This window comes from Pelobates fuscus, chromosome 12, assembly GCF_036172605.1.
Source record: "Pelobates fuscus isolate aPelFus1 chromosome 12, aPelFus1.pri, whole genome shotgun sequence".
Classification (NCBI taxonomy): domain Eukaryota; kingdom Metazoa; phylum Chordata; class Amphibia; order Anura; family Pelobatidae; genus Pelobates; species Pelobates fuscus.
Genome location: NC_086328.1, coordinates 73,390,888 through 73,418,759, shown reverse-complemented (window position 1 = coordinate 73,418,759; position 27,872 = coordinate 73,390,888). Strand labels below are relative to the sequence as shown.

General features: G+C 40.0%; 3 protein-coding genes across 5 annotated transcripts in view; 2 read left to right on the top strand and 1 right to left on the bottom strand.

Moving 5' to 3' along the window:
- Nucleotides 1-27,872, top strand: part of ZDHHC24 (zinc finger DHHC-type containing 24) — a 177,988-nt gene that overhangs the window by 66,737 nt on the left and 83,379 nt on the right. The window lies entirely within an intron of this gene.
- Nucleotides 389-15,961, bottom strand: EIF1AD (eukaryotic translation initiation factor 1A domain containing). 2 transcript variants are annotated; one of them, XM_063437288.1, is made up of 6 exons: nucleotides 15,826-15,961; nucleotides 14,078-14,329; nucleotides 12,995-13,103; nucleotides 8,341-8,449; nucleotides 8,050-8,103; nucleotides 389-745 (listed from the first exon to the last, which is right to left on the bottom strand). In XM_063437288.1, the coding sequence occupies exons 2-6, from the start codon at nucleotides 14,162-14,164 to the stop codon at nucleotides 586-588; spliced, it is 519 nt and encodes a 172-aa protein (XP_063293358.1). In that variant the 5' UTR covers nucleotides 14,165-14,329; nucleotides 15,826-15,961; the 3' UTR covers nucleotides 389-585. The 2 variants fall into 2 exon arrangements, with proteins under 2 accessions (XP_063293358.1, XP_063293359.1); XM_063437289.1 differs by lacking the exon at nucleotides 15,826-15,961 and adding an exon at nucleotides 15,733-15,812.
- On the top strand, nucleotides 15,985-25,878 carry BANF1 (BAF nuclear assembly factor 1). 2 transcript variants are annotated; one of them, XM_063437291.1, is made up of 3 exons: nucleotides 15,985-16,015; nucleotides 23,144-23,289; nucleotides 24,524-25,878. In XM_063437291.1, the coding sequence occupies exons 2-3, from the start codon at nucleotides 23,164-23,166 to the stop codon at nucleotides 24,668-24,670; spliced, it is 273 nt and encodes a 90-aa protein (XP_063293361.1). In that variant the 5' UTR covers nucleotides 15,985-16,015; nucleotides 23,144-23,163; the 3' UTR covers nucleotides 24,671-25,878. The 2 variants fall into 2 exon arrangements, with proteins under 2 accessions (XP_063293361.1, XP_063293360.1); XM_063437290.1 differs by having other exon boundaries at nucleotides 16,013-16,101.

Here is a 27,872-nt window from a genome sequence, read left to right as displayed (position 1 = left end):
AGAGAAGTTATCCAATATATATAATAAGTACTTTTTGTTACAGGACCCAGCTAAGGAGCTCCTGTTGCTGGAATGTGTCCATCTGTAATCGATGCCAATGGCTAAATAATAAACATTTTTTTTTTTTAAAGCAGATGATTGACACCTTAGAAATGGCCTTGGCATAACAGATATTCATTAGCAAAATTATTTTACAAATGAACGAGCCTACAGAGGAAATGCTCTAAATAGTCTTTAGCACACAATATTTTGAAAAAGGCAAACTGATTCATTACATGTGTTCTATTTAACCAAAACACAAATTTAATTCCAAACACCTTCATTTCAGGCAATGTTTGAGATGTTAAGTTTCCAAAAATGATATATCTTCATATCTTCAGGCACACAAAAAAAACAAACCATTAAAAAGATTTGGAACCACAGAAACGTTGCCACAAGATTAAAGATTTATTTGTCCAATCTTGTGTTTAGTCCCACAGACTGAAGAGGACGATCAATTAAATCCAAATATTTTCTGAAGATGAAGACCGAGTCTGATTAGTCTTTTTTTTTTTTTTGGAATGTTCTAGATGTGCTTTTTTAAGTTCAATTTTCTTCTCCGTCACTTTCAGTTTCCTCGTCACTATCTTCATAGTGCACCCGATTAGTGTTCACAAAGAGTTCACTATCATCTTCAGAGTCTGTATCACTCTCATCGGTCTGACTTTTCTCAACCTCAGAAGCCTTGGTCTCAGTCTTTTGGTGGCTGTATTTGAAAGACCAAAAAAAAAAAAATAATAATAATTTTACTTCTGCTTGAATTTTATAACATGACAGGAGGCTTCGTATTTGCTTAAGTCTCTCTTTACTAGAACTCCACAGCAGCACAGAAAAACAACCAATCAGAAAAAAGTTAGGTACTATAAAACTCCCCTCCCCATGCATCATTTCCTCTTTCTTTGCTGCTCCGCAGACAGTACAGATCAGAGTACCACTGCCTCCTGCTTAGAGTGGGTGGCTTTGGGTTTTATTATGACTTGTTTATGATTCATATTTATATTATTCAGTTACCATGTTATGTATTTATTATTTATATATTATATATGTATATACTGTATTTAATTATATATTTATATCATATTATTTTATTTTTATATATTTAATGTTTAATATATTTAGTCATATATTTATTATTTATATATGTATATACTGTATTTAGTTTTATATTTTCTCTGTACTTATTGGCCCCCAGCAGCACCCCATTTAAGCATGTTTAGGTGAGTGCAGCCAGTCCCTTGTTTAACCATATATATTTAGGAGTCTAGCCAGCTCCTTGGTTTTGCACCGCCCCCTGTCACAGGTGTCTCATCTCAGGACCCTATTTAAGCCTTGTACTGCAGAGAACTTGAGATGGAAGGATTTCCCCAAGTGAGTAGCTCATTTAGTAGACAGTTAACAGTGAGAGTAGGACCTGCCAAAGATGGGGTACATTGACATTTGTGGCAGGCTTATGCAATGTATGATCATATAGTTTAACTAAACCCCCATTATTTTTTGCCTCGATTAGGTGTTTTTAATAAAACTAGTCAAATCTGTCAGCATCAAAAGTAGCTGTTTAGTTGATAAGTGAGTGCGCTGGATTTCTATTTTTACTGTACTTATTGGCCCCCAGCAGCACCCCATTTAAGCATGTTTAGGTGAGTGCAGCCAGTCCCTTGTTTTCCCATATATATTTAGGAGTCTAGCCAGCTCCTTGGCTTTCCACGGCTAACACCAGACCGGCGACGGCACGTCTCCAAGGAGAACTTTGCACAGACAAGGACCGGTACTCAGACACCTACAGGGGAACGCGGTGTTCCCTTGTCTTTTAACAACTAACTCTCTATCTGCCTACAGGTATCCATATAGAGAAAAAAGTGTATTTACACAACCTGAAAGAATCAGGTAAAGAATACACAAGGGCGGGTTACAGGGGTACAAACAGGGCTTAACCCTAAATACTACACAGAATTTTTTTTAAAGGAAATGAGGGAGAAAACTCTCCTAACCAGAGAGTAAATCCCTACATAACCAGTACCCCAGTGGAGCAATATATATAAATCACATTAAAAATGTATTATAGACACGGTGCAAACCACAAGAAAAATAAAAAACAAGTTTAATAGGTAATTAGTAAAGGTAGCACCACTTGCCTAGGTACATTGGACTGATCAAACAGTCAATATGGACAAAAAACACACAATTAAGGATATAGACTCCAGCCTCAAATTTCGTATACTAGATAAATTGATACAGTGGGTCTTGAAAAGTAGTGATAGTGACCATAGTATAATCAAAAGTTAACAGCAAAAAACAGCCAACTGCATCAACGAATATATAGAGAGAAAGGGCCGGTGTGTATATCAAACTTTTCAAATAAGTGGAAAGAAACATATAAAAACCTGAAGTTCCCCTGGTGAAGCGTGATCCTAAGGTACAGACCAGGATCTTACACCTAGATATAGATTATACCAATTCAAACTATCCCTAAAAAATGTCTCAAGCTGTGAGAAATCGAGAGGACAGGAAGAGGTAAGTATATTGGAAACAAAAGGATGAATTGGAGATAGATAATCATAAGTAATAGCAAACTGCTTTGAGAATAGCAGGGGTTCTGCCGGCAAAATAAAGTATAAATGGAATCCCTGCTATTGTATAGCATATAGTGGTAACCAGGTTACCAGAAGCAGAATACTAAGTATGTGAAACAAAAGGTTATTAAATATACATAGCCCAACGCGCGTTTCGGCGAAAAATTGCGCCTTTCTCAAGGGCTCATAACGATAAGGGTAGTCCAGCACGGACTACACGGTGCTGAACTACCCTTATCACTACTTTTGTTTCACATACTTAGTATTCTGCTTCTGGTAACCTGGTAGCCAGATACTGAGCTGGATACAGAGGACATGTTTGGAGTGACACTTTCCCATAGAGAGAACCGGTCACGGATGTAGACTCTACTGTGTGGTTATTAACGGGTGCGGCCCGTTCAGGCTATCAGCCGGACGCTATCACGGAGTTCGATCACATTATTAGAGGGCGCGGCTCTCTCATACGCTCGACACTCTACGGTGCCGTCCTTTTTTTTTTCATCACTCAGGCTTGTACCTGTACAAGACATCGATGACTGCATAGAGGGGCGTCCCTCCGGCATTCAATTAGATCTGTCGTCCGTGCTACTGATTTCGTTATGGAGGACTGCCTGGTCATGCAAGGTATACATATTTAGACTGGATCGCTCTATTTTATCTCCGGTAATGGATCGACTGGATCCGGACTACTGTACCACACGCGAGAAATACCCACAGAGGTACACAGGGGGAGACTCCCACTCATTTACACACACTCCTGGAGATGGTATGGCTAACGGATGAGCCTCAGGTTGTACGAGAGTACAGGTTTTGGTATATTCTGCACCATATAAAACGGAGAATTGCTTTCAGTTTTGGATATCCAGACCATTGCGAACAAACTGCGCAGACAGTTTCTCCCATGTCAAGATGACAGGAGATACAGAGACCTTCATGGAGCAGACGGGCACTGCCTTGCTCGGGTACCAAGACTAGAGAAGACCTACTACCCGGTCTGAAGGTAAACCGTATGCATGGATCGCATAGTAAGACCGGAAACCTCGGTTGTCTTGAGTTCACCGGTCATTACGATCTTGGGATAAGATGGCAGTACTGCCCCATCTCCTCGGAGAACATACCTGGTGAACAGGGTTCGGAGATGGTGGGTCTTCCATCTATACTCTATATATCCCTCACGGGAGCCATTTTGTTTTGGATTCGCACTAACCCACTTTTTCAACTACCGTCAAGGAGACCTACGAGTCTCTATGGAGGTACCTGGTGTGCCCCGACTCCTACACAGACACCAAAGTCAGGTCAAGTCCTACCGCTGGAGTACAGCTCAGGATGGTAGCAGACTCAGACAGGGCTGCCGACATTCTCTAAAAAGGACATCACATGTTTCGGACGGCTGAAGCTGGACCCTTCTTTTTTCACTATATCTGCTCTCTGGAGTCGCCTGTCATGAACGAAGGGACTTTACGCCTTGCCTGCGCATTGGAGAACGCTATGTGTTCGCGGGACTCCAAGCTCAGAAGGGAGGTACCCCTCTATAGGGAGACTTTGACTTCAATTATCAAACTCACATTCCTGGGTCCCTTGTCCTATGGTTTACTCTGGGAGTTACGTGCCTGGACAATCAGGGGTACAGGGACCTAAGGGTCTCACTATATTATACCCCATCTTGTAGGTAGCGTGTATACCAGGAACCCCTACACAAATTTTGACAGGTCGGGCATGGAACAGGATCGTACTACGGGTAATCGGATTATTTCACTCTCTCACTACAGCACGTGAGGACTCTTTGTGGTTTCCAGGTCCCAATCACCATTGGATCCGTACATCTTTCAATCTTAGACGATGACATATCTGGATGGAAATCTCCACTCCGGTTTACGCTTCCCATCCCTTTGAATATTTCTGGGATTCTCTATTCCCAGAATAGTCGACCACAGTTCATCCACACAAGTTCAGTTCGGAACCCTGAATGGACGTCCTTTTGGAGTCTTTTCTCTACCGCAGCCGAAGATTACACAGTCCATTTGGAATATTGGAATCACTTAGGATACGGCTGGTTTGACCACACTCTTGCCTGCATACTAATTTATTCTCGGATGAAACATCTCACCGGGTAGGTCAGGAGGGAACGAAAGATCCTACTCGGTTCTATTGTGATATTGGTGGTGGACTTAGGCGCATTCCTTGAGATTGGAGATCTACCTGCAAGGCCACATCGCCGGATGACCCTAGCACGATCGGAGGAGCCACCTTACAGATCAAGAGTTGAGACATGGTGGCAGTTTCTTCTTGCGGCCCTAAGTCTGCAAATGACCTTCGATATTTTACTACTACAGGAAAATGGCTGATAGGTCAGATTGCCAGCTCATGGACTGACTGCTAGGAAACAGGTCGCAACACCACGTACAATGGATCTATCGGCGGATGGTGTTTTTTTCCGTGTTTGAGATGCTTTGTCGGCTGGCATCTTCACTGATCCGTCTTCTGTCGTTTATCGCAGTTGTTAAGTCCAATTAGGATTACTCTGATATCTCCTGGAATAGGTACTAGCGACACAAACAGCGTTGGATTGGTGAATTGAGCGTTGAAACAGCAAATACGAAGCCTCCTGTCATGTTATAAAATTGTAGATTATGCTAGCTTTAGTGTACCTATAATCTTAATTTTATTAATCACAGGAGGCGAGTATTTCCCACCCATTCTTATCCCTCCCTTGTTTAATGTTAATAGTTTAGATTAATCAGGTACGTATGCAACTCTGCTTGTTGTCTCTGCTACCTGTCACTTGTTTCTTATGTCTGTTTTTCATATGTAGGGTTGGGATATCTACATATTAAGGTAAATTTGGTTGTTACACTGGGTGCCTACATGTTTTGTTCAGAGTACATTTCAATGGCTAACCAACCCTTTCTATTCTGTTTTTTCCTCTCGTTTCAGTTTACAGTCCATCAACGCTATCTGGTTTGGCAGTTCTTCTCGGATGGTGGACATTGTTGTATTCATTGTATCTAGGACTTCGTTTCTTCCCCATTATTTTTTTCTGCTTTTTGTTCTGTTTTGTCGCAGCTTGAAAGAGGAAATGATGCATGGGATGGGGAGTTTTAAAGTACCTAACTTTTTTCTGATTGGTTGTTTTTCTGTGCTGCTGTGGAGTTCTAGTAAAGAGACTTAAGCAAATACTCGCCTCCTGTCATTAATAAAATTAAGATTATAGGTACACTAAAGCTAGCATAATCTACAATTATCACAATTCAAGATATGTATTCATTACTACTAGTAAAAAAATAAATCCTTTTTGACATATTCCTTATACTACATCGACCTAAGCTTTCCAAAACATCAAAGAACATTTTTCCAATTAGAAAAGGGATTATAAAACTAAAGGAGTCTATTAGCTTATCTGGGTACAAGCCCTAGGTGGAACTGGCACCACCATCTGACCATATGCCCTTGTATTTACCTCTCATACCTCTTTTTCATCTTTGAAGGTGACTGGTGAAACAAAGAAATAGTCATCTACTTATTATAAAACTAAATGATCTCTCCAAGCAACAAAACCACTTTATGTCAATGAAGTAGCTATAGTGTCTGGAATCCACTGGCTTCTTCTTACCTTTTAGTGTTAAACCACTATCAAGTGGCATCTTCCAGTTATCGGTGGGGATTCCTCTTTCGGCTTGCAAAGAGAGAAAGACAGACTGGGGGACTATAGGTGATACTCGAAAAATTTAAATATTGTGCAAAAGTTCATTTATTTCAGTAATGCAATGTAAAAGGGGAAACTAATATATGAGAGACGCATTACATGCAAAGCAAGATAGTTCAAGCCGTGATTTGTGATAAGTGCAATGATTATGGCTTACAGCTCACGAAAACCCCAAATCCACAATCTCAGTAAATTAGAATATTGTGAAAAGGTGCAATATTCTAGGCTCACAGTGTCCTACTCTAATCAGCATTGACACCTTCCATAAGGAGGGAAAGCCTCAAAAGGTTATTGCAAAGGAAGTTGGAGGTTTCCAAAGTGCTGTATCAAAGCACATTAATAGAAAGTTATGTGGAAGGGAAAAGTGTGGAAGAAAAAGGTGCACAAGCAGCAGGAATGACCGCAGTCTGGAGAGGATTGTCAGGAAAAGGTCGTTCAAAAGTGTTGGGGACTTTCACAAGGAGTGGACTGAGGCTGGAGTCAGTGCATCAAGAGCCACCACACACAGACAGATCCTGGACATGGGCTTCAGATGTCGTATTTCTCTTGTCAAGCCGCTCCTGAACAACAAACAACGTTAGAAGCGTCTTACCTGGGCTAATGAAAAACAGACCTGGTCTGTTGCTCAGTGGTCCAAATTCCTCTTTTCTGATGAAAGCAACTTTTGCATCTCATTTGGAAACCAATGACCCAGAGTCTGGAGGAAGAATGGAGAGGCACACACTGCAAGACGCTTGAAGTCCAGTGTGAAGTTTCCACAGTCTGTGTTGATTTGGGGAGCCATGTCATCTGCTGGTGTTTGTCCACTGTGCCTCATTAAGTCCAGGGTCAACGGCGCGTCTACCAGGAGATTTTTGAGCACTTCATGCTTCCTTCCGAGACGAGCTTTATGCGGATGCTGACTTCATTTTCCAAAGCCTGGTTCAATGACCGTGGGATTACTGTGCTTGATTGGCCAGCAAACTCGCCTGACCTGAACCCCATGGAGAATCTAATGGGCATTGCCAAGAGAAAGATGAGAGACATGAGACCAAACTATGCAGAAGAGCTGAAGGCTGCTATTGAAGCATCCTGGTCTTCCATAACACCTCAGCAGTGCCACAGGCTGACAGCTTCCATTCCACGCCTCATTGAGGCAGTAATTGCTGCAAAAGGGGCCCAAACCAAGTACTGAGTCCATATGCATGCTTATACTTTTCAGAGGGCCGATATTGTTCTATGTACACTCCTTGTTTTATTGATTGCATGTAATATTCTAATTTACGGAGATTGTGGATTTGGGGCTTTCATAAGTTGTAAGCCATATTCAATGTACTTATGACAAATCACGGCTTGAACTATCTTGCTTTGCATGTAATGCGTCTCATATATTAGTTTCCCCTTTTTCATTACATTACTGAAATAAATGAACTTTTGCACGATATTTAAATTTTTTCGAGTATCACCTGTATGTGCTAAACTGCCCAAAAACATAAAAGGACCACTAATGCCACTAAATCCCAATGAAGTGACCTGGTGTAGTGGTCCTGTTTTGTTTTTAGAAACTGCACTGCTTACAACTAGCCCCCTGGCATAAAGACGATTATATCTCTAAAAAAATCACTGAAATAGTCATGGTGGCAAATAAAAGGATAAGCAATTTTTACAAATGTATTCATAGATTACTTAATATTGTTTAGATTTCAATCACCCCTTTCAATATTTGAATATTGTTTTTAATTAGAAATATATCCATACCTCTGTTTAGGTTGATTCACAAGTTCGGTCTTCTCTTCGTTAAACCCCGATGGCCTGTGAAAAAAAAAACTAAAGATTTGAGGAACCAAACACTTAGAAGAGTAAAATATAGTAGATTTTAGGGGTGGGGGAGGGGAAGAAAGAGGAAAATAAGAACACACTCTGGAAAGGAACATTAAAATCAATTATTTGTCCTTGAAACTACCTAGTGACAAATGAGGGGAATGAGTAAGAATTTTCCACATTGCGACAAACTTTGAAACTTTTCTTTACAAAAAGAAAACATCTCACCAGAATCCTTCCTTCTGTAGAAGACGTTGATGATCCTTATAAAGGATGAAAGCTATTTCTGCCCTCACTTTCTCTCCCTCGGCAATAGGGTCCACAATTAGGTAATCTCCTGTTGAGTGAAACATTTCTAATGTAAATAACGCTTTAATCTGCATCACCATTTCAGCATACTGCAAAATCTGATGCATGGAATGTAAACATTGTTCATATTTTTACACATTCGCATTTACCAAATTTTCCTACAAATATCAGGCCAAAACTTGTGATACAGACAATAATAACATCACACAGACTTAATAAGTAATACTGTCATATACCGGATTAGTCCCTCTTGTGCCATTTTTTTGTGGGCAAAGACTGACCGATAAGCTGCATGCAACACTGAAAGTCAGCATAATTTAAATACCAATTCATAGCAATGCGCTGTGAGCAGGGTTAAATACCTGCACACACCAGGGAGACACAGGTATCAATTGATACCCGGCAACTGTTTCTATTATTTATAGGAAGAATATAGGACATTATAACTTTGATGTGCTGGCAGTGAAGCCAGCATGTTCGCATCAACACTCCTTAACACACATCTTCTACTGCTCTCTCTTCTGATGTTGTCCCTGCTGCCCTTAAACATGCTACTGTAGTACCCATCTTAATAAAACAACATCTCTTGACCAGTCCTCCCCTTCTAACTATCGTCCCATATCCCTGCTCCATTTTTCATCAAAGCTTCTGGAAAGACTTGCCTTTATCCATCTGACTTGAATCCTCAATTCCAACTCTCTCCTTGACCCTCTTCAGTCTGGCTTCCGCCCCCTCCACTCTACTAAGACTACTCTTATTAAAGTCACTAACGACCTAATCGCAGCTAAATGCAAAGGGCAGTACTCTCTACTAATTCTTCTTGACCTCTCTGCTGCCTTTAACACTGTTGACCATGTTCTCCTTCTCCAAACTCTTCAATCACTTGGTCTCTGTGACACTGTACTCTCTTGGTTTTCCACCTCTCTTTCCCAACGCTCAATTAGTGTCTCCTTTTCTAATGATCCCTCCCTTTGTCCTGTCTCTGTTGTAGTCCCCCAAGGCTCTGTACTTGGTCCCCTTCTATTTTCTCTTTATACTGCCTCTCTTGGCAAACTTATTATCTAATTTGGATTTCAATACCATCTGTACGCTGATGACACTAAGATATAGCTCTCCTCCCTGGACCACTCCCCTGTCGCCCTGCAACGTGTCACTACTTGCCTTTCTCCCTCTCTGATAGAGTTTCAAAAAGCGGGAGGACATCCAATCTCCTTAAGACTGAACTCCTCATCTTTCCTTCTCCTAATACTGATCCCCCTCTTTCGCTCTCCCTTCAATAGAGGGGTACCCACATCAGTCCATCCTTGCAAGCGTGCTGTCTTGGCATTATACTTGATTTTGGCCTCACATCCAAATCCTGTAGATTCCACCTTAAAAAAAATAGCCTGCATCTGCCCCTTTCTTACACAAGATGCTACTAAGAAGCTTGTCTATGCTCTAGTAATCTCTCGCATGGATTATTGTAACTCTCTCTCCTAATAGGTCTTCCCACAAGTCGTATTGCCCCTCTACAGTCTGTAATGAATGCTGCCGCCAGACTGATTTTCCTCTCTAGTCGGTCCTCTCACACCTCTCCCCTCGTCAGTCCTTACATTGGCTTCCTGTATCCTATAGGAGTCAATTCAAGGTACTAATCCACATCTATAAAGCACTGAACAATTCTAGCCACTCCTATATTTCTTCACTGATCCGCAGGTATGCACCTTCTTGGTCGCTCCACTCTGCTGCTCTCACCCGTGCAGCCAACTCACGCTTGAAGGACTTCTCGCGGGTGGCTCCTTTCTTTGGAATAGCCTGCCTACGACAATCAAGCTCTCCCCTAGTCTTCAATCATTTAAAAAGTGCCTCAAAACCCATCTCTTTGGGAAAGCAAATGGCCTCCCAAAGTAACCTCTACCTCACATACCTGTCACTTGCTATCTCCTAAAGAGCAGCACTCTATTCTCTCCTGCAGCTCTGCTTCACTCCACCTTGTTTGATTGCTACCTCCTGTCCTGTTGGGTTTTACGCCCCACCTCCTATAACTCGTTTGAGCAAGGCCTTCTTCAACCAATGGCCGTGCACGCTGTGGGGATATTTATGGGATAGTAATATCAAACAGTAGAGAATTGCCCACTATTTCAATTCTCAGATCCCAAAGATCGTTATCGTGTAAGTGAAATGTATTCCATATAAATAAAATCACAATTTGTTGTAAAAATAGATACAATTTAAATAATAATAAATAATAAGTAACATGCGTGACAATAATCAATGAAAATTCAGTATAACATAGTATGCAATACAATATGATAATGTAAAAACATCTTCCAATGGCTAAGACAAGATTTATGACTGTCTTTCACAGAGAAACAACAGTGAAGCTTACACACAGACACAGAGCTGCAGCTTAAGGCCATAAAACTTTAGCTGACAGAATAACCCTTTCAATGCTGGCTAGACCTCCTAGGTAATTAATACCTATTCTCATGTAATTTTAAATAAAATAACATTTATACCAGCTCATTAGTCATTTCCTGGAACCATCCAATAAGAGTAATCTACCATGTTCTATAAGCAGAATTTTAACTTGCCTAAACAGATATTTTATCTTATTTTAGAGCAAATCAATACACCTGGATAAATATCACGATATGCTAACATGTGATGTCACATAAATACATAATTATTCATTTCTATCTGCAGAATAGAAATGGTTATAAATATATACTTCTTAGTTAACTAAGATTTCTAAATATCGAAATCTAATCGTGATTTATCCAGTCATATATCATACTATTAGAAAATGTTAATTAATTTAGATTAATTAAATGAAACCAGTATATTTACCAGTTGAGTAGATATTTTCATCAGATTAGTAGGTAGTCTCAGGAACTTATTTGGATTTCTTGCTCTGACTCTGCTTTTCTTTCTTAGCCTGCGATCCTGACTGCCTCCTTTGCATACCCTTTGCTTTCTCTGCATTCTTCTCTCTTCCCTTTGTCTTAACTTTTTAAAGGGAAAATTCACTAGGTGATAGACCAATATAAACACTGGGGGTGTGGTTACCTTCCAGATAACAATTTAAGTATTTGGTCTATAGAGGGCAGTCTCGTCCCACTGAACATACCTATCCAGGAAAGAGTTAACTTTTCCTGGTGGCTATTTTGACATCATTTACCTTATCTTTATGGTTGTCTATAACTTGAGTTTTCTGTCAGTTCAAAGAGTTTTTTTTTTAGGCTTTATTCAGACTATGTGTCTGGCAAATTCTGCTATAATTTCTAATATGACAGTTGTAACTAAGTATGACCCCTAAACTTACAATGGGACGTTATACAATATCGAAAGTAAAATTAAATTATTTAATCTTCTCTGTCACAAATGTCTGGGTTTAGAATTGATTATATTCCATTAGCATTTAGACAGTCTGTCCATCCCCCGTTCTCATCTCTTATCAACAGGTTTGTATATACTAAACATTCCTTAGCTTCCGGCAAAGTGGTTAGTTTTACAGAAGGGATAGAAATCTTGTGTCTCTTGTTAGCTTGAAAATAACAAAATGGAGTCTGCTCAGTTCAGAGTGACTGACAATATACATTTTAATTTCTATCATAGCACAAAATGTCTGCCGATATAAATACCCTGACAACGCGCATTAGATCTCCCCATAGGAAAGCATTATTCAATGCTTTCCCATGGGGATTTCGGCGACGCTGGAGGTCCTCACATGGCATAAGGACGTCCAGCGTTGTTTAAAACACTTTTTGTGTTCTAAGAACACGGAAGTCCATCTAGTGGCTGTCTGATAAGACAACTACTAGAGGAAGACTTAACCCTGCAAGGTAAATATTGCAGTTTATGAAAACTGCAATAATTACACTTGCAGGGTTAAAGGTAGTGGGAGTTGGCACCCAGACCACTCCAATGGGCAGAAGTGGTCTGGGTGCCTGGAGTATCCCTTTAAATCTCTCCCTTTGATAATTTTGTAAAGCGCTACGGAATATGCTGGCTTGATAAATACCAGTAATAATAATATTAATATTTCATAACAGTGGAGTGATTAAAATCCATTGTACGCCCCTGCCTCCCCCCCCCCCCCCCCCAAAAAAGCGTTAACATACCTCTAATCAATTACTAATAGAACTACTACTGATATCTCTGCCAATCCAGTAATACTCATAGTGAAGCATTGGGAGTCAGGGCACATGTAAGGGAATCACGTTACTGTGCCAGCAATAGGTCTCATAAAGAAGTATTGAAACAAGTGCTGGTCTACAAGAACCCAAGAATACGCTTTGTGATAGGGAAGAGCCAGGAGGGAGCAACTAAGAAACGTCTTGAAATCAGCACTTTTATAAAGTAAGAAGGAGGTGACACTGTTAGCGCCTAAAGCACTCTAGCAAGCTTCAAGCATTACTGAATGGCAGTCTCCAGTTTTCTTCAAATTGAAGCTAGAAAATGTCATAATCACAGCTTCAAATAAAACCAACAAATTACTTAAGCAAGTGAAAAAAAAAATCAGATAAGGTAATGGACTAGTTGACTATAAAAATCAATAAAACATTGTACACAGATGTGGAAACAGTATTACCTCGCTTGATCCAAATGTTCTTTCTAAATTTTGTTGGCATGCTCGCAAGGAACTTTTCGCCCTCTGACGTCTGAACCTCATGAAGATTGTTACCAGGACTTCCCAAAACCTGACAATACAGAGAAACAAAGAGATGAAAGAGTGTGCCATATAAAAGCTAAATACCCTACAATGTAACAGGTAACTGAGATGCTTATAGTAGGGACATTATATCACCGTTACACTTAAAGACTCAGAATGAGAAAAATAAAATGCGTTATATACTATACCTACTGTAATAATTTGTTACGCTCTTTTTATTTTCCCCAGTTCCAGTTATACTGTCCTGCCCACCTAATAAACTGAACATATTGATAACAGTGTTATTTATAAAGTGACAATTCAACGTGAATTCTAAATTAAAGATCGCTCTAGCCAAACTGGAAAAACTAAGTCAGCTTTTCTTTCACGGCAGGTACTTTGGCCTTACATTTGAAATTGACTTTGAATTTCTCACAATAGTAAATAACATGTCAAATGTGTATGGCATCTGAGAAATAAGGAACAGAGATACTACAATAACCTGTTATGTGATTTGTGCCAGATTACACTTCCTCTAACTTCTACAAACTTCCTCCTTCCAAGTATCGGGATCAGTCAGTGGAGAGTCACCTTCGCTCTTGTTTATGAAAAACATAATTAGATGTAAAAAATGTATTTATTGTTAAACAATGAAACTGATCCAAACTGTGCAGTATTCATCTATAATATATATATATAGATATATAGATATAGTAGTCCAGTAGTTTTAACCGTGCAATGTAAAATCATTGCTTTTTTCATCTTTATTTTTTGCAATGTATTTGGCAAAGTTAAATCCTCTTCTAGTAGCTGTCCCTAAAGGCACTTCCATCTGCAGCAACAGAGTAAAACTCGGTCATGTGACTACAGCCCACATAGGAAGTTATTGGTCCATTGACTTTAGTGTCTAATATTTACAAATAAGAAAATACAGGAACCCACAATTTCTCTCAGCAGCCTGCTCCCGTGTGAATCATTGAGTTAAGACAACAAAATAAAGTACTGTAACCACAGTATGCTTACCCTCACTATGCGCTGGTTCTCCGTTGGCTGCACATAGTCACATAGAACTTCTTTTACCACGTGTTTTCTCTTAGTGGCTTTTGACATAATTACAGATTTGAATTATACTGTTAAATGCATGAAAAAAATATCCACATAGAAAGAAACTGTAGCTGAAGTTTCATTGAATTCCTTTGAAATCTGCGAAAATCTTTGAAATCTGCGGTTGCTGTAGTCTCGGCTATGGCGCAAGAATCAAATGTGTTCTTCCGTCTAAAAGCAAAATAAAAAATAGCATAAGCACATGTAACACATCCAGACAAATTTATGCTTGTTTGTACCACAATGCTGTCCACAGAACTTACTGTCTCACTATCTTTAATATTGCTTGGGGATCAAGTTGGAGTGATATGGAACAGTACCGAACATTGACCCAGATGTCTGAGAGGTATATTACCCATGGTTTTTCTGCTGCCCTAAAGGTTGGCTATCACTGTTATATTCCACAGCTAATTGCAAAAAGGGTGTATGAACACAGAGCAATTCACTAGGAAACATATCTCAAATAGTCATCTTACACAGCAGTTTTAGACAGCAGTTTCCAGAATGCTGTGCAACACAAGGATATAATGTAGGAATGTGGACATTTTTAATTTGGTAAAACCATTGTTTAACCCCTTAAGGACCAAACTTCTGGAATAAAAGGGAATCATGACATGTCACGTGTCTTTAAGGGGTTAAAGGGTTACTCCAACCACCATGACCACTTTTGATTTTTGAACAGGTTATTGTAGTAGGTGCACTTACGGACTTATTTTTAATTGTGTGCTGGGGACAAGTTGCACCGCCAGCACAGACCAGGCTGCATAATGTCAATTCGGTGCATATTTCACATTTGTCATCAGCATGCATTGCACACTGTCGAGACAGAACAGCTTCTCCTTTGCTGAAGAGCCTGCAAGCGGGACTCTGGTCTCCCATAATGATTGTATCCCTCTCCTCTGATATTTTCACCCTCCCACACTTTTTTCCCTCTCTCCCCTTGCTGCCTCAGAGCATGCACATGCGCTATGAGCTTATGAAATCCTAAAATTAAAGGCTTCTCTATGCAGTCCCGTGACATCAGACAGTTGCGTGCCAAGCAGCGCCAAGAGCTTTGCCCAGCGCTGTTTTGGCAAGTAAAGCCTTATTTTAAAACACTCATTGAGGGTTTCATTAGGGGGGGACCTGTAGATCAATGCCAATTGGGCATTTATTCTTATAAAAACTAAAACGGGTTGGAGAAACCATTTAAAGAATATGTTCCAATCCAATGTTTACAACACCGTGGGAATCAATAGTTATTTTTGTTTTTATTGTAAGTAGCATTACACTATCTTGTGTTCAAGAAGAATTACTGTTCTGTTAAAATAAAAAAAACAAAGCACCATAACGACTACAGCCAGCAGCAAGTATGAGTAGAAGAGGTGCATCCAACAAATTTCAACCTCTAGCGAATGGCAAAATTCAAGCTACAGTAGCCAAGCTGCATGAGAACGTTTCATAATCATAACTTTTTGCAATAAGTTTTACAATTAACGACAATTACTGGTTGGGGACACTGCTACGGTAAGAAAGTCATCACAAGAACCAACAAAACAGCCCCCAAGCTCCAATATAGAGCACATGGCTCCTACCTACTTCCTGGGGAGCTATCCAGCATCAGTCTGAGTACACAGACACAACACAAACATGTGCGCTCGCCAGTTCCCTGATATTTACTGCTTTACCTTCAATTAGTGAATCGGTTTTTCTCTATGGACAAGCTGATAGGAGTGAGAGCAGCGTATAACTTCAACACAACCTGTTTTCGGAGTACCAATATGGCGGCCTCCCTGAACGCGGAGTAGTAACATGGCGGAATTGTACTTCCGGGTGAGGGCATGCTGGGAGTCACGTTTCCTGTTAGTCGTGATCGGGGTGAGCTTTTCGGAAGTAGTATTTTTTTTTTTTTTTAATTTGCAGCCGTTAGCCAGCTTGGCGGGAAGGAGTTAGTGCTCTAAAAGGTGGGTTTATTCATACACACTAAATATAAACAGTTATCATTTGAATAGATTAGTATTGGATCCAGGGGGAATGTGGAACTCTCCAACATTCTTAGGATTCCACTGTTTTTCCAGGCGGTTCTATTCCTAGCTCCGCTATTTTCAACCTTTACAAATAGACATCATGGCTATTCAGTAAATTGCTGTTAGAATTGGGGAGAATTCAAAGTGAAATGTTAATTTTAGGCCACCATTACCGATGTAAAAGCATTTTTGGTTTCGCTATCGTGACCCAAAATTTATAGTTTACTTTGATTTCCCGTGACACGGCACTCAAGTGAGTAACTCTGGTTATTACATCAAGAAATAAATAGTTTATTTCCTATGATTTGATCGTTTTCTGCATAGACTCAAAAGTTGGATTTATTCTGGGTTATTCCATACACCCACCACGACTTGCTTGTCATGTTTTGTTTTTAGTTTTTTTGTAATTTTCTATAGTGTAAATTTTAACTACATCGCCTTGCAGTACCTGTTCTTTGAATTTTCATTTTTGGGTTTATCTTTACTTTTGGTTATTAATTTAATTGATGTTTCCTAGAGGTACAATGTGGAGCTTTAGTCGGGTAATGTGTGGTTAATTTGAAATGTTGATTTATTATGTAATTTTTAATACGAGCTGTAATCATGTGTTATGAATCTTAGAGTAACCATTTAAGTTTAAAGGACCACTATATTGCCATGAAAACAAACTCATTTTCCTGTCACTATAGTCATTAGCCCCCCCCCCCCCCCACTCCTGCTGTGCTGAAGGGGTTAAAACCCTTTCAGCCATTTACCTTTATCTAACGCCAGGCTCCCTCGGCGCTGGTCAACTCTTCTCCCCCTGCTGACGTTGGATCTGAACGCGCATTCGCTGCAAGAGCTGCGCACGCATTCAAACCGCCCATAGAAAAGCATTACTCATTGCTTTCCTATGGACGTCCAGCGTCTTCAAAAATCACAGTGAGAATCGCGGAAGCCACTAGAGGCTGGATCAACCCTCAGTGAAACAAAGCAGTTTCCTTGAAACTGCCATGTTTTCAGCTGCGGGGTTAAAACTAGAGGCCTGGCACCCAGACCACTTAATTGAGCTGAAGTTATCTGGGTGTCTATAGTGGTCCTTTATCATGCCATATTTTCATTTTGTTCCTTATCAGAAGGGAGTATTTATAATTTTTGCTTTTATTGATGGGCTTAAACCTGATCCCGTCCCGTCATGTTCATCAGATTATGATAATGACATACAGTATATTACTTGTAGGAATTTACAAACTGACCAATTTAGTTATCCAGCCATACTTTCTGGGACACTAGGCACCCACTTCAGCTCATTGAAGTGTTTTGGGTGCAGTTTCCCTTAACCCTGAGCATGTAATTTTAGCAGTTTTTATAAACTACAATAATTACCTGCTAGGGTTATCTCCTCCTCTAATGGCTGTCTACCAGACAGCCACTGGTGGATAGGCGACTTTTGGTCGCCTAAATGAAGCTGACTGTCCTCATGCTATGCAGTTTGTTTTCTTTTCAGAGAAAATATAGTGTTTACATTACAGCCTAGGGATAACTCCACTGACCAATCCTCAGATTGCTACTAGAGGTGCTTCCTGGGGCAGTGCTGCATACTGTGCAGTGCTGCCCTTCAGTGTCTCCACCCTCTGCATGCAGACACTGAACTTTCATCATAGAGATGCATTGATTCAATGGCTCTTTATGAGGAGATGCTGATTGGGCAGGGCTGTGCTCTGCCCCTGATCTGCCTCTTTGACAGTCTCAGTAAAATCCTATAGGAAAGCATTATGATTGGATCACATAATCACTTCTGATTATGCCAGGCATGCAGGCAGGTCAGGGACAGAGTCAGCAGCTGCAGTCTTGAATACAAGTAATATTTTACTATATGTAGGTAGGAAAAAGAGGGGCGGGGGGGGGGAGCTAGGTGGTGGTTTTGTTTGTGTTCCTGAATCTTGACCCTATAGTGTTACTTTTAGCACTTTAGCTGCTGTAAAGCTTTATTTGAAGAATGTGACCTCTTTCTCATTTTGCAAAAAGTTGAGTTAAACTTGCCTTGCAAAAACTTCTCATTGAGCTGCATTGGAAAGTCTGGGCAGGGTTAGAAGGAGAGGGCTAGCAAAGGCAGCAGACTAGAGATATGCAGGTTTTGCAAACTGTCTTTAGATTTACCACCAATAAAAATGAATGCAAGTTTTTATTTAGGATATATCTACAAAAACTGTTTATTTATTTTAAATTTGGGTAATAGGGTGTCCTTTTAAGAGCTTAAGGTACATAAATCAAAGAAACATCAATTTGATGTTTGGCTAGAAGAGACCATACTTGTATTTTTTATTTGCACAGATGTAGTAATGCTGATTTGCATATTACATGATAAAGTAATAAACCATGATGTCTGGAGATTTTTTTTTTTTTCCTGTAAATTTCTCCTCTGTAAATGGAACTTTAATCAGGCACTGGAGGTTCCTGCAGGGTCTAGTAAACTATTAACAGAGCGTGAGAATACTTTTAAAATTAAACAGAATCTGCAGTAAAGTGTAAACATTAGATGACTCTTTACAGGAAGTGTTTAGGAAGAATGAATAAGTCACATGCAGCGAGGTGTGACTAGGGCTGCATAAACAAATGATTTCACTTCTAAATGGCAAAGGATTGGGCAGTGAGACTGCAGAGGCATGATCTATACACCAAAGTTGCTTTAGTGACTATAATGTCCATTTTAAAGTCAACCAGGAGACCATATAGATTATTGCAGAGTAGAACTGTAAGAGGATGCAAGAGTGAGATACCACCTGGGGTGGCTTAATGAGGCAGTTGCTGGTGAGCAATAGAATAATAAAGAAAATAAAGAGCTAAAAAGCAAATTACAAAATGAAACACAACTGTAATATTTATCATAAAAGGGTTAACGGGTAGGGGAATGTTTGGGTGATGCATAGTGGTGATGTCGAGTATTGAGGCCTGCATCGCGATGCCACGGACTTGGGAATTCTGAATGTCTAAGTTCTTCCCACTATGGGGAATACAGAAGGCTGTGGCAGGCAGTCTTTCTTCTGCGTGGTGAATACTTCGGGGGAACAATACTTTTGTTCTAGGGGGGGCGAGCTTTGATTGAGACAGGTAGTTTGGAGTAGAGTGACGCCTGAAGGAGCCTCATTCACCTCTTGACTGACGTCCAATCCGTTTCCCTCTTGAGGTAAGGATACAGCGGTGCACCGTGCCAGTGTCCCAGAATCTGGTAAATATTTCTTCAAGCTTTCAGAGAGACTGCTACGCTGGATCAAGGTTAGTAGCCTCGGAGTGCAGACAAGTAGGCCCCAGTGGTAGGGCATGTCTTGTTGAAGTCTGCTCTTCTACCTAGTTACTGCAATCAGCCTTGGTATGTGACACAAGTGAGTAATGCAAAGCAGTGGGGACCAGGACAACCCCCATTGGTCTACAGGGTGGGGGGTAACTGGACAGCATTGGTCTTCAGCAAGGCGAAGGAGATACCCGATTTGGAAGATTACTCCAGAGAACCCTGATCAGCTACACAGACTACAAGTTTAGGGTTAGATAAGCGTGATGGTAGTCCGGTATAGCAGATAAACTAAAGGTACTTGAGGGGACTCTCCCAAAACACATCTGATCGCCATGTGGTTCAGGCCCTGCCCCTAGAGTTTTTTTAAATCTGTTCTCTGAGGTATCCCCTTCCCATCACACCAATGCCTCTTTTTCCTTCTTTAAACCTTCGTTGTCCCCTCTCCCATCACTGGCCTATTACATTTAGCTCCTCACTCAATCACTAACCTTTCTTCTCTCATCCAATCTCATCTCATCCCCATTGCCACCAAATTTCTCATACTATCTGCTTCTTCTCATACCATTTGCCATTTTCTTTATTTCCATTTTACAATCTTACTCATTCATTTCCCTCACACCATTTTGTCTACGCTCCTCTCCTAATTAAAACCACCCTCAAATTTTCTGCTTATTTCTTATCTCTTCTTCATATTCAGTCTTCTCCTTTCATTCACTCTGCTTTTTCTTTCCATTCCCACTTTCCTTCAGTTAAGCTTTAATGACGGAGGCAATTGTCCAAGTTTTGAACAAAAAAAAGCCCCTAGAATTTGAGCTGTATGTCAACCATAATTTACCTCTTTTATAGTAAGTGCACCCACACTTATTATATATAATTTTTGTTCAGGACAAACAGCTTTCATTTATATATGAGACATAATTTAGTATAAATAAAATCTAAAACAATGTGTGAGAAATTAAGAAATGTTATTGTTTTCAAGTTCTGTATAGCATTTTAACTGTCATAATACAGTTGGCTTTTATTGCAATAAAACACATTTGTATACTGTGATGTTCCACAAGTACAATGCCCACCCATGTACAAGTTTCATGGTGGATTGGAAAGATACAGAGTTAAATGACTACTATAGTGCCAGGAAAACAAACTCATTTTCCTGGCACTATAGTGCCCTGAGGGTGCCCCCACCCTGAGGGTCCCACACCCGCCGGGCGGAAGGGGGTTAAACACTCACCTTTCTCCAGCGCCGGGGACTCTCCTCCTCCTTCCGACGTCATCGGCTGAATTCGGCCAGTCCATAGGAAAGCATTCTCAATGCTTTCCTATGGATGCTGGCGTCTTCTCACTGTGAAAATCACAGTGAGAAGCGCCTCTAGCGGCTGTCAATGAGAGAGCCAATAGAGGCTGGATTAACCCTAAAGTAAATATAGCAGTTTCTCTGAAACTGCTATATTTACAGCAGGCAGGGTTAATCGTAGATGGACCTGGCACCCAGACCACTTAATTGAGCTGAAGTGGTCTGGGTGCCTATAGTGGTCCTTCAAATAAAGAGCTTGCCCATTTCAGTTTTTACACATTCAAATTTGCCAGACTGGTTTGCTGGACATAAGTTGCCTTTGAGTTTGTATGGCAGCAAAAAATTAAATTTACCCCCATCTTGGTATACCTTTTGCAAAAGTAGACCACCCAGGGTATTCAAAATGTCTAGTCTTTTTTAGTAGCAAACCCTGACCAAAGTTAGTGCTCATGTATGTTTTTTTGCATTATTCATATGAAAACTTCACTTTTACTGATATCGTAAGTTAATACTATTCCAAAACACTCACATTTGTGTTCAACAATGGCTCACAAGTAAAATAGTACCTCCTATGTACAAGTTTTATGGGTATTTGAAAGATACACGGTCAAATGTAGGGCTTGCCCATTTCAGTTTCCAGATTGGTTTGCTGGGCTCATGTTGCCTTTTGAGACTGTATGGCAGCCCAGGAATGAGAATTACCCCCATCTTGGTATATTTGCAAAAGTAGACAATCCAAGGTATTCAAATTGGGAAATAGGGAAGGGGAGGGTGTTAATCTCCCCTATTGAGGGCGCTAATCACTGCTGACAAAAAAGATATAAGGTATAAAAAACTGCAAATTTATCAATACAATTCAGATAAAAAAAGGATAATTATAAAGCAGTACAATAGCAAGACCAATAGTTAAAAAACAAACACCAGCCACTAGCACACAAGTATAAAGATGTTCCAAATAGCCCTAGGTCGCGACTCATAGGGCTAGATATACTTGCGGCTCTCAGTACAATCATGATGGTGAAGTAAACGGTCTCTGGACTGCTATAAAAACAAAATTCAGGCTCAACGCGTTTCGGGACTTCCTCAGGAGCTGTGGATGCTGTTGTTCCTTTGCCGGCTTCTCTTTTAAGTCTTTGTAGGACACATCTGTAGAACCTAGAGTCTGGATCTCTTTTCCATTTTGTATCTATTCTAATTGGGGTTGTTGTTTTGTTTTTTTTGCCAGTTTGTCATAAACTCTGGCCAAAGTTAGTGTTCGTATTTGGTTTTGTTGGTTTTGTTTTTTGCATCTCTCACAAAAACTGTTCTTTCACTGATAATATCATCGTCATAAAACATTCATATTTTTGTTCAGCCATGTCTTGTGAGTACAACAGTACCCCCCATGTACAGGTATATTACAAATATAGAGCTTGCAAATTAAATTCTCTTGAATTTCTGCCTTGGTTGTCAGGCAAGTCCTCAATATATAATTAATAATATACATTTAGAATGATTGAGAGAGAATTTGTTTTCCTTCTAAATGTAATTTATTTGTGCATAATTATTTTAGAATATCAAAGTTAAAGTGTCTAGGAAGGCTGTGCAAGTCACATGCTGAGACGTGTGACTAGGGCTGTATAACAAAGTAATTTAACTTCCAAATGGCAGATAACCAGACCACTTCATCTCATCTTCATCTCCCCATAGTCCTACAAAATTAAACATATCAGTTTTTGGGAAAATGCAATGTTTACATTACGGTAGTAAGACAGGTAGACAGCCACTAGAGGCGCTTCCAGTAGTTTACCAGACTCTGGGTCCCTTACATGACACTGGGTGCCTTCATGTTCTGCATGAGGACATCCAACCATAGTGAAATCCCCTTAGGAAAGCTTTGATTCAATTTGGATGGCTTAATACCCTTGTGCCGTCATCGCGCATGTGCATTAGGTTCCTCTGTCAGAGGAGGCGGAGCACAACCCAGCACCGAGGGACATCAGCGCTGTCATAGAGAAGCATTGCCTTCCATTTTGTTCTATTGTTCAATACAGTCAATCAGAAAACTGTCAGGATGCTAATGTCCCGACTGAGATATACACACACACACACACAACCAGTATATATTTGTACTAGTCTCACAGAGAATGTACTTCATTCTCATATCATGAAATCATGTTTCAGACATTTAATAGCCCCTACATTTACCTGTTGATCTTTGTACTTTTGATTTCCAGAATGATTTACCTGTATGCACGGATTTCTTCCTTATCTTAATCTAATTTATCATATAGTTTGCACAAGGAGAGTTGGAATGTAGCACTAATTCTGAAATGTGACACCACCAATGATGGCTATCACATAATAAGCTATCGTTATATTAGGAATGTTTGTTGCATTTATTAACCAGAACTACGTTGCCTATTTTCTTTTAGTAATCTAAAATTGTGTGAAGATGTCGTCCACGTCACAAAAACATCGGGACTTTGTTGCTGAGCCAATGGGAGACAAGACTGTACAGTGTCTCCCAGGTATCGGTGATGTACTGGGACAGAGGCTCGAGCAGAAAGGGTTTGACAAGGTAATAAGAGTGATATGATGGCGCTAGCTGCTTTTATTTTGTTTTTCTTTACTGACCTGTTCAGTTTGGAAAAAGACACATTCTGCAGTTCACTCTGATATGAATTCAATTAAGGAAACGGGTGAAATAATGCTGTTTTAATAAATTATAGATCGTGCATTGAAAAAATGTTGCAAAAATTATATACTTCCTTTGCAACTTCCCTCTAGATGCACTGTTTAGTAGACAATTCCCTGTCCCCTTCATAATCATAGATAATTTTTGTTTTCTTTCTGTCAAAGATAAATGCTTAACTCAATTCATCTACAAAATCATAACAAAATTCATAACAAAATCACAGGAGCAAATGTCAAATAGTTTCTAAATGTCTTCAGAGCTTCAGTATGACATTACTTTCTCCTAATGCATGACTTGCTGTTACATATCTTTAATGTATTTTTAGCCTAGAGTAGTGGTGGCAGGGAGTTGTTTACTGTTCTAGGTATCGACCGATTATCGGTCTGGCCGATATTCTGTATTTTCAGCAGTATCGGTATCGGCCAATAAAGATACTGATAATGCAGACCAGGGCCGCCATCAGGGTCCTGGGGGGCCCGCAGCACACTCTTGCTTACCTTCCCTGCGGGTTACCATGGCAACACTCCGTGCGGCACACAGGCCACAAGAGTTAGACAGTGGAGCTTCTGGGAAGGGAAGTAAGAGTGTTGCTGGGCCCCCCAGGGAATGCCATATCCCCACTCCCTGGCCTGGTAAGAAGCAGGGAAATAAAACTAAATGTAAAAAAATTTTTAATTAAAAAGGTCCCATTTTACACACATTACATACCTACACAAACACTCACTGTACAAACACACACTACATTCATTATATACACACACTGCATTCACTAATCACACACTACACAAACATACACTGCATTCACTATACACAAACACACACTGGGTTCATTATACACACATTCAGCTCTAGAATGACATGGCAACAGCTGCCGCTCTGGTGTGTCGTTCTATAATCTAATACAGACTGGGCGACATGGAAATATTTTGTGCACACGCAGTAATGGTTGCTTTTCTGTAAGAAAATTGCACTTTATTTTAGTGCCCCATTTTATATGAATGACTGCTTCTGTCGTTTTCAGTTCCTGTGAATTATGTTGTAGTTTGATTGTTCACAGTAGTTCAGCATTGCAAAGCTGTTCATGAAATGTGTTTTTTATACGTCTCTGCTTTTACAGGCCTATGTGGTGCTGGGTCAGTTTCTCTTATTGAAGAAGGATGAAGAGCTCTTTAAGGAGTGGCTGAAGGATAGCTGTTCTGCCAATGCAAAGCAGTCCCGCGACTGTTGCGGCTGTTTGAAAGAATGGTGCGATGCCTTCTTGTAAATCAGGAATTCTAAGAACTTCAATGCCCCTCCCAAACCGAGCCCCAGGGAAATTCATCATACAGCCACATCTTTAAGAGAAATCTTGACAATGTAGTATGCCTTGATTACATCTTAAATAGTTCTGAAATGTGTTCAGGTTCCACTTAAATGTACAATATGTTTAATTTACACAGGTGAATCCAATAGGACTGACACATTAAACGATTCACATATGTCTAAATAACATGTATTAAATACTCCAAGCACCATAATCACTACAGACCACTGTAGTAGTTTTGCTGCCATGAAGGTGCATGCACGGTCCCATGGTTAGTACACATTGACGGCTTACCTGTGTCACTCTGAAGCTGAAAGTCCCTAGAGTAAAGCTAGATTTTTCTGCTAAAGAGGATGTTGCTGGCGCACAGCAGGAACCAAGTAAAACAGTTTATCTTGCTGTGATACAGCACCTAGGCACTCCTGGCACCATGGCCAGTGCAGCGGGTTCTAGTGGTTATAGTACTTGGAGTGTTCCTTGAAGTATCTGAATTGAACTTGAAAATCAGTAGGCCCAATTATACTTATTTTTAGTGCACCTTCTACAAAATAATAGATATTATCTATATATATTTTATCATAGTAATGCTGACATTACTTCCCACAATATGTGTAATTTCGGTTGGCCCTAGATTTTAACACTGCATTACTGATTCATAATTAACATATTTTTCTTTGCATGTTTTAATAGTTAAATCGTTTATGACTAGATGTTTGTAACAGGTTTTTTAACAGCTGTAGCTAGAATCTGGAAAAAAAACAAAGTATTGAAAATTATTGTCACAGGTATACACCGCTAAATTATGAACTATTCATTTTCAAGTTTTCCTAAATTATTGTGACACAGAATATAATTTAAGTCCATGTATGTCTTCAAAAATATGTCACATGTTAACAGATTGGGGTTTTGAAAAAATCACAATGCCTGCCTTTTTAAGAATAAAAAAATATTCCTTCTCCATGTTTGCAGTCTACATTTAATATCTACTTTTTGAAATGTCCATGCCGAGGGCTGCAGCTTTGTTTTTACGGATTAGTATATAGTTAAGTATTAGAGAAGATTGATATTTTTTTTCACTAACTTGTTAAGCATATATATTTTTCCTCCAACTTAGAATTGCCTCTTTCAGAAATTATTGTACATGTTTTTCTTTTTTGTTGGGGGTTCCTCTCCTGTTTTTGATTTTAAAATAACAATTGAACTACATGAGTTTGTTAATTTACTCTGTTTTGCAAATATATTCTAAACAATACTCCTCTGTACTGACTATTCATTTTTTTTATTTGATCCCTTAAAAAATATGATTAAAGGCTCACTCCAAACTTTAAGTGTTGGTACTTGAAGTACTATACACACACTTTAACCCCTTAAGGACCAAACTTCTGGAATAAAAGGGAATCATGACATGTGACACCTGTCATGTGTCCTTAAGGGGTTAAATTGCTTGTATAGAGGTGGGTGAAGACAAGGAAAATGTAGACCTTTTAAAATAATGTTTCCTCCGTGTATATTATTGGAACCTTTGACAAGAGTTATCATTAATTGTACATTTTCAAGCTGGGCAAAAGTGACAAGTGGTGTCCCTCAGAGTTATGTTCTGGGACTGCTTGTATTAAACATCTTATAAATGATCTTGAAATAGGCATCAGGAATGTGTTTTTCTATTCTTTTAGCCCCGCCGTGTTGTTTTTTTTTTTGTTTTTTTTTTTGTTTTTTTTTGTGCAGTGGAAGGAAAGCCCTAGTACAGGGATAGGCAACTTTCGGCACTCCAGATGTTGTGGACTACAACATAATGCTCTTACACCCATAATGCTGGCAAAGCATCATGGAAGGTGTAGTCCAAAACATCTGCAGTGCCAAAGGTTGCCAATGCTTGCCCCTAGTACATCGCCAGGTGTGAGTAGCAGTAGCTGCACCTCACAAGTCACAGAGCTTATGGATGCTGGAATAGAGCCAACACTCTGCATGGAGGACAAGCTGCAGGCCTACTGCTGGGCTGTGAAGGCTGCTGGTAATATGAAATATGCAAAATGGCTGTACTATATGAGGGTCAGATGTAGTTTGTGTGTAGATGGCTCAGTGTGTGTAGACGCATCAGAATGGCAGTGTGTTGGTGTGTGTGCAGGTTAGGAAGGACAAGGTTTGAGTAAACAAATTAAACAACTTGTACTTTTTCATAGTATTATGCATATATAATACCAATAGACAGACAAGTAGATTGGCATACCACTTTAGTCTCTTGGACAAGTAGGTTTTAAAAATTATATAAATTTAAATTCCACACTGATAGTCATATTTCAGTGTTTGCAGAAGAAATAAGCCTAAATTAGGTAATTCAATGTGAGCAGGATATTGCTTTGAGGCAGATGGATATATATAGATTACAGGAAATTTAATGTAGATAAATACAGAGTTATGCAGTTCAGGGTTAAAAATACACAAGTAACTTACACCCTACATCGTAGTGAATTGGGGGTAATATGAGAATCTGGGAATTGTCATAGACTACAAACTAGATAGCAATGTCAATCAGCTGTTGCTAAAGCCAGTGAGGTATTGTCATGCATTCATTCTTGGAATATAAGGGGGTGGAGCCACCCCGACCCAGCATTGAGAGCACTGATGAGAGGTCACAGGCTGTCTGCAGACCCCCCAAAGGACTTGCACAGGAGCAAGAACACAAGGTAACATGACATAACTCCCCCTTGAGAAATGCCCAAAGAAACGTGACGGCAGATAAGAACCATTCGGCCCATATAGTCTGCCCAATATTCTAAATACTTTCATTAGTCTCTGGCGTTATCTTATATCTAATGTTGCGGAACTGCCGGTTTGTGTGGTTCCCGCTTGTAATATGTGTGTCCTCTGTGTATTTCGTTTATTGTGCCTGCTCCCCATTCAGGAGTGCTTCCACGAAGGGAATTCATTTACCTCCCGAACGGGGACCACACCCATACCTCATTTAGAATGTTAGTAAAGAATGTTCTCACCTCGCAACAAAAGTGTCAAAACCGCAAAGGAAGCATTTAATGAGTGCTTCCTTGGGTGGCTCCATTTGAACGCCTGTGCCTGCTACATAAAATTGCCCCAACTGACTGACCGGGAAGGCGGCCGATGCTTACTGGGCCGTGCCCGAGGGCGACCTGCGCAACTATGCCGCTGT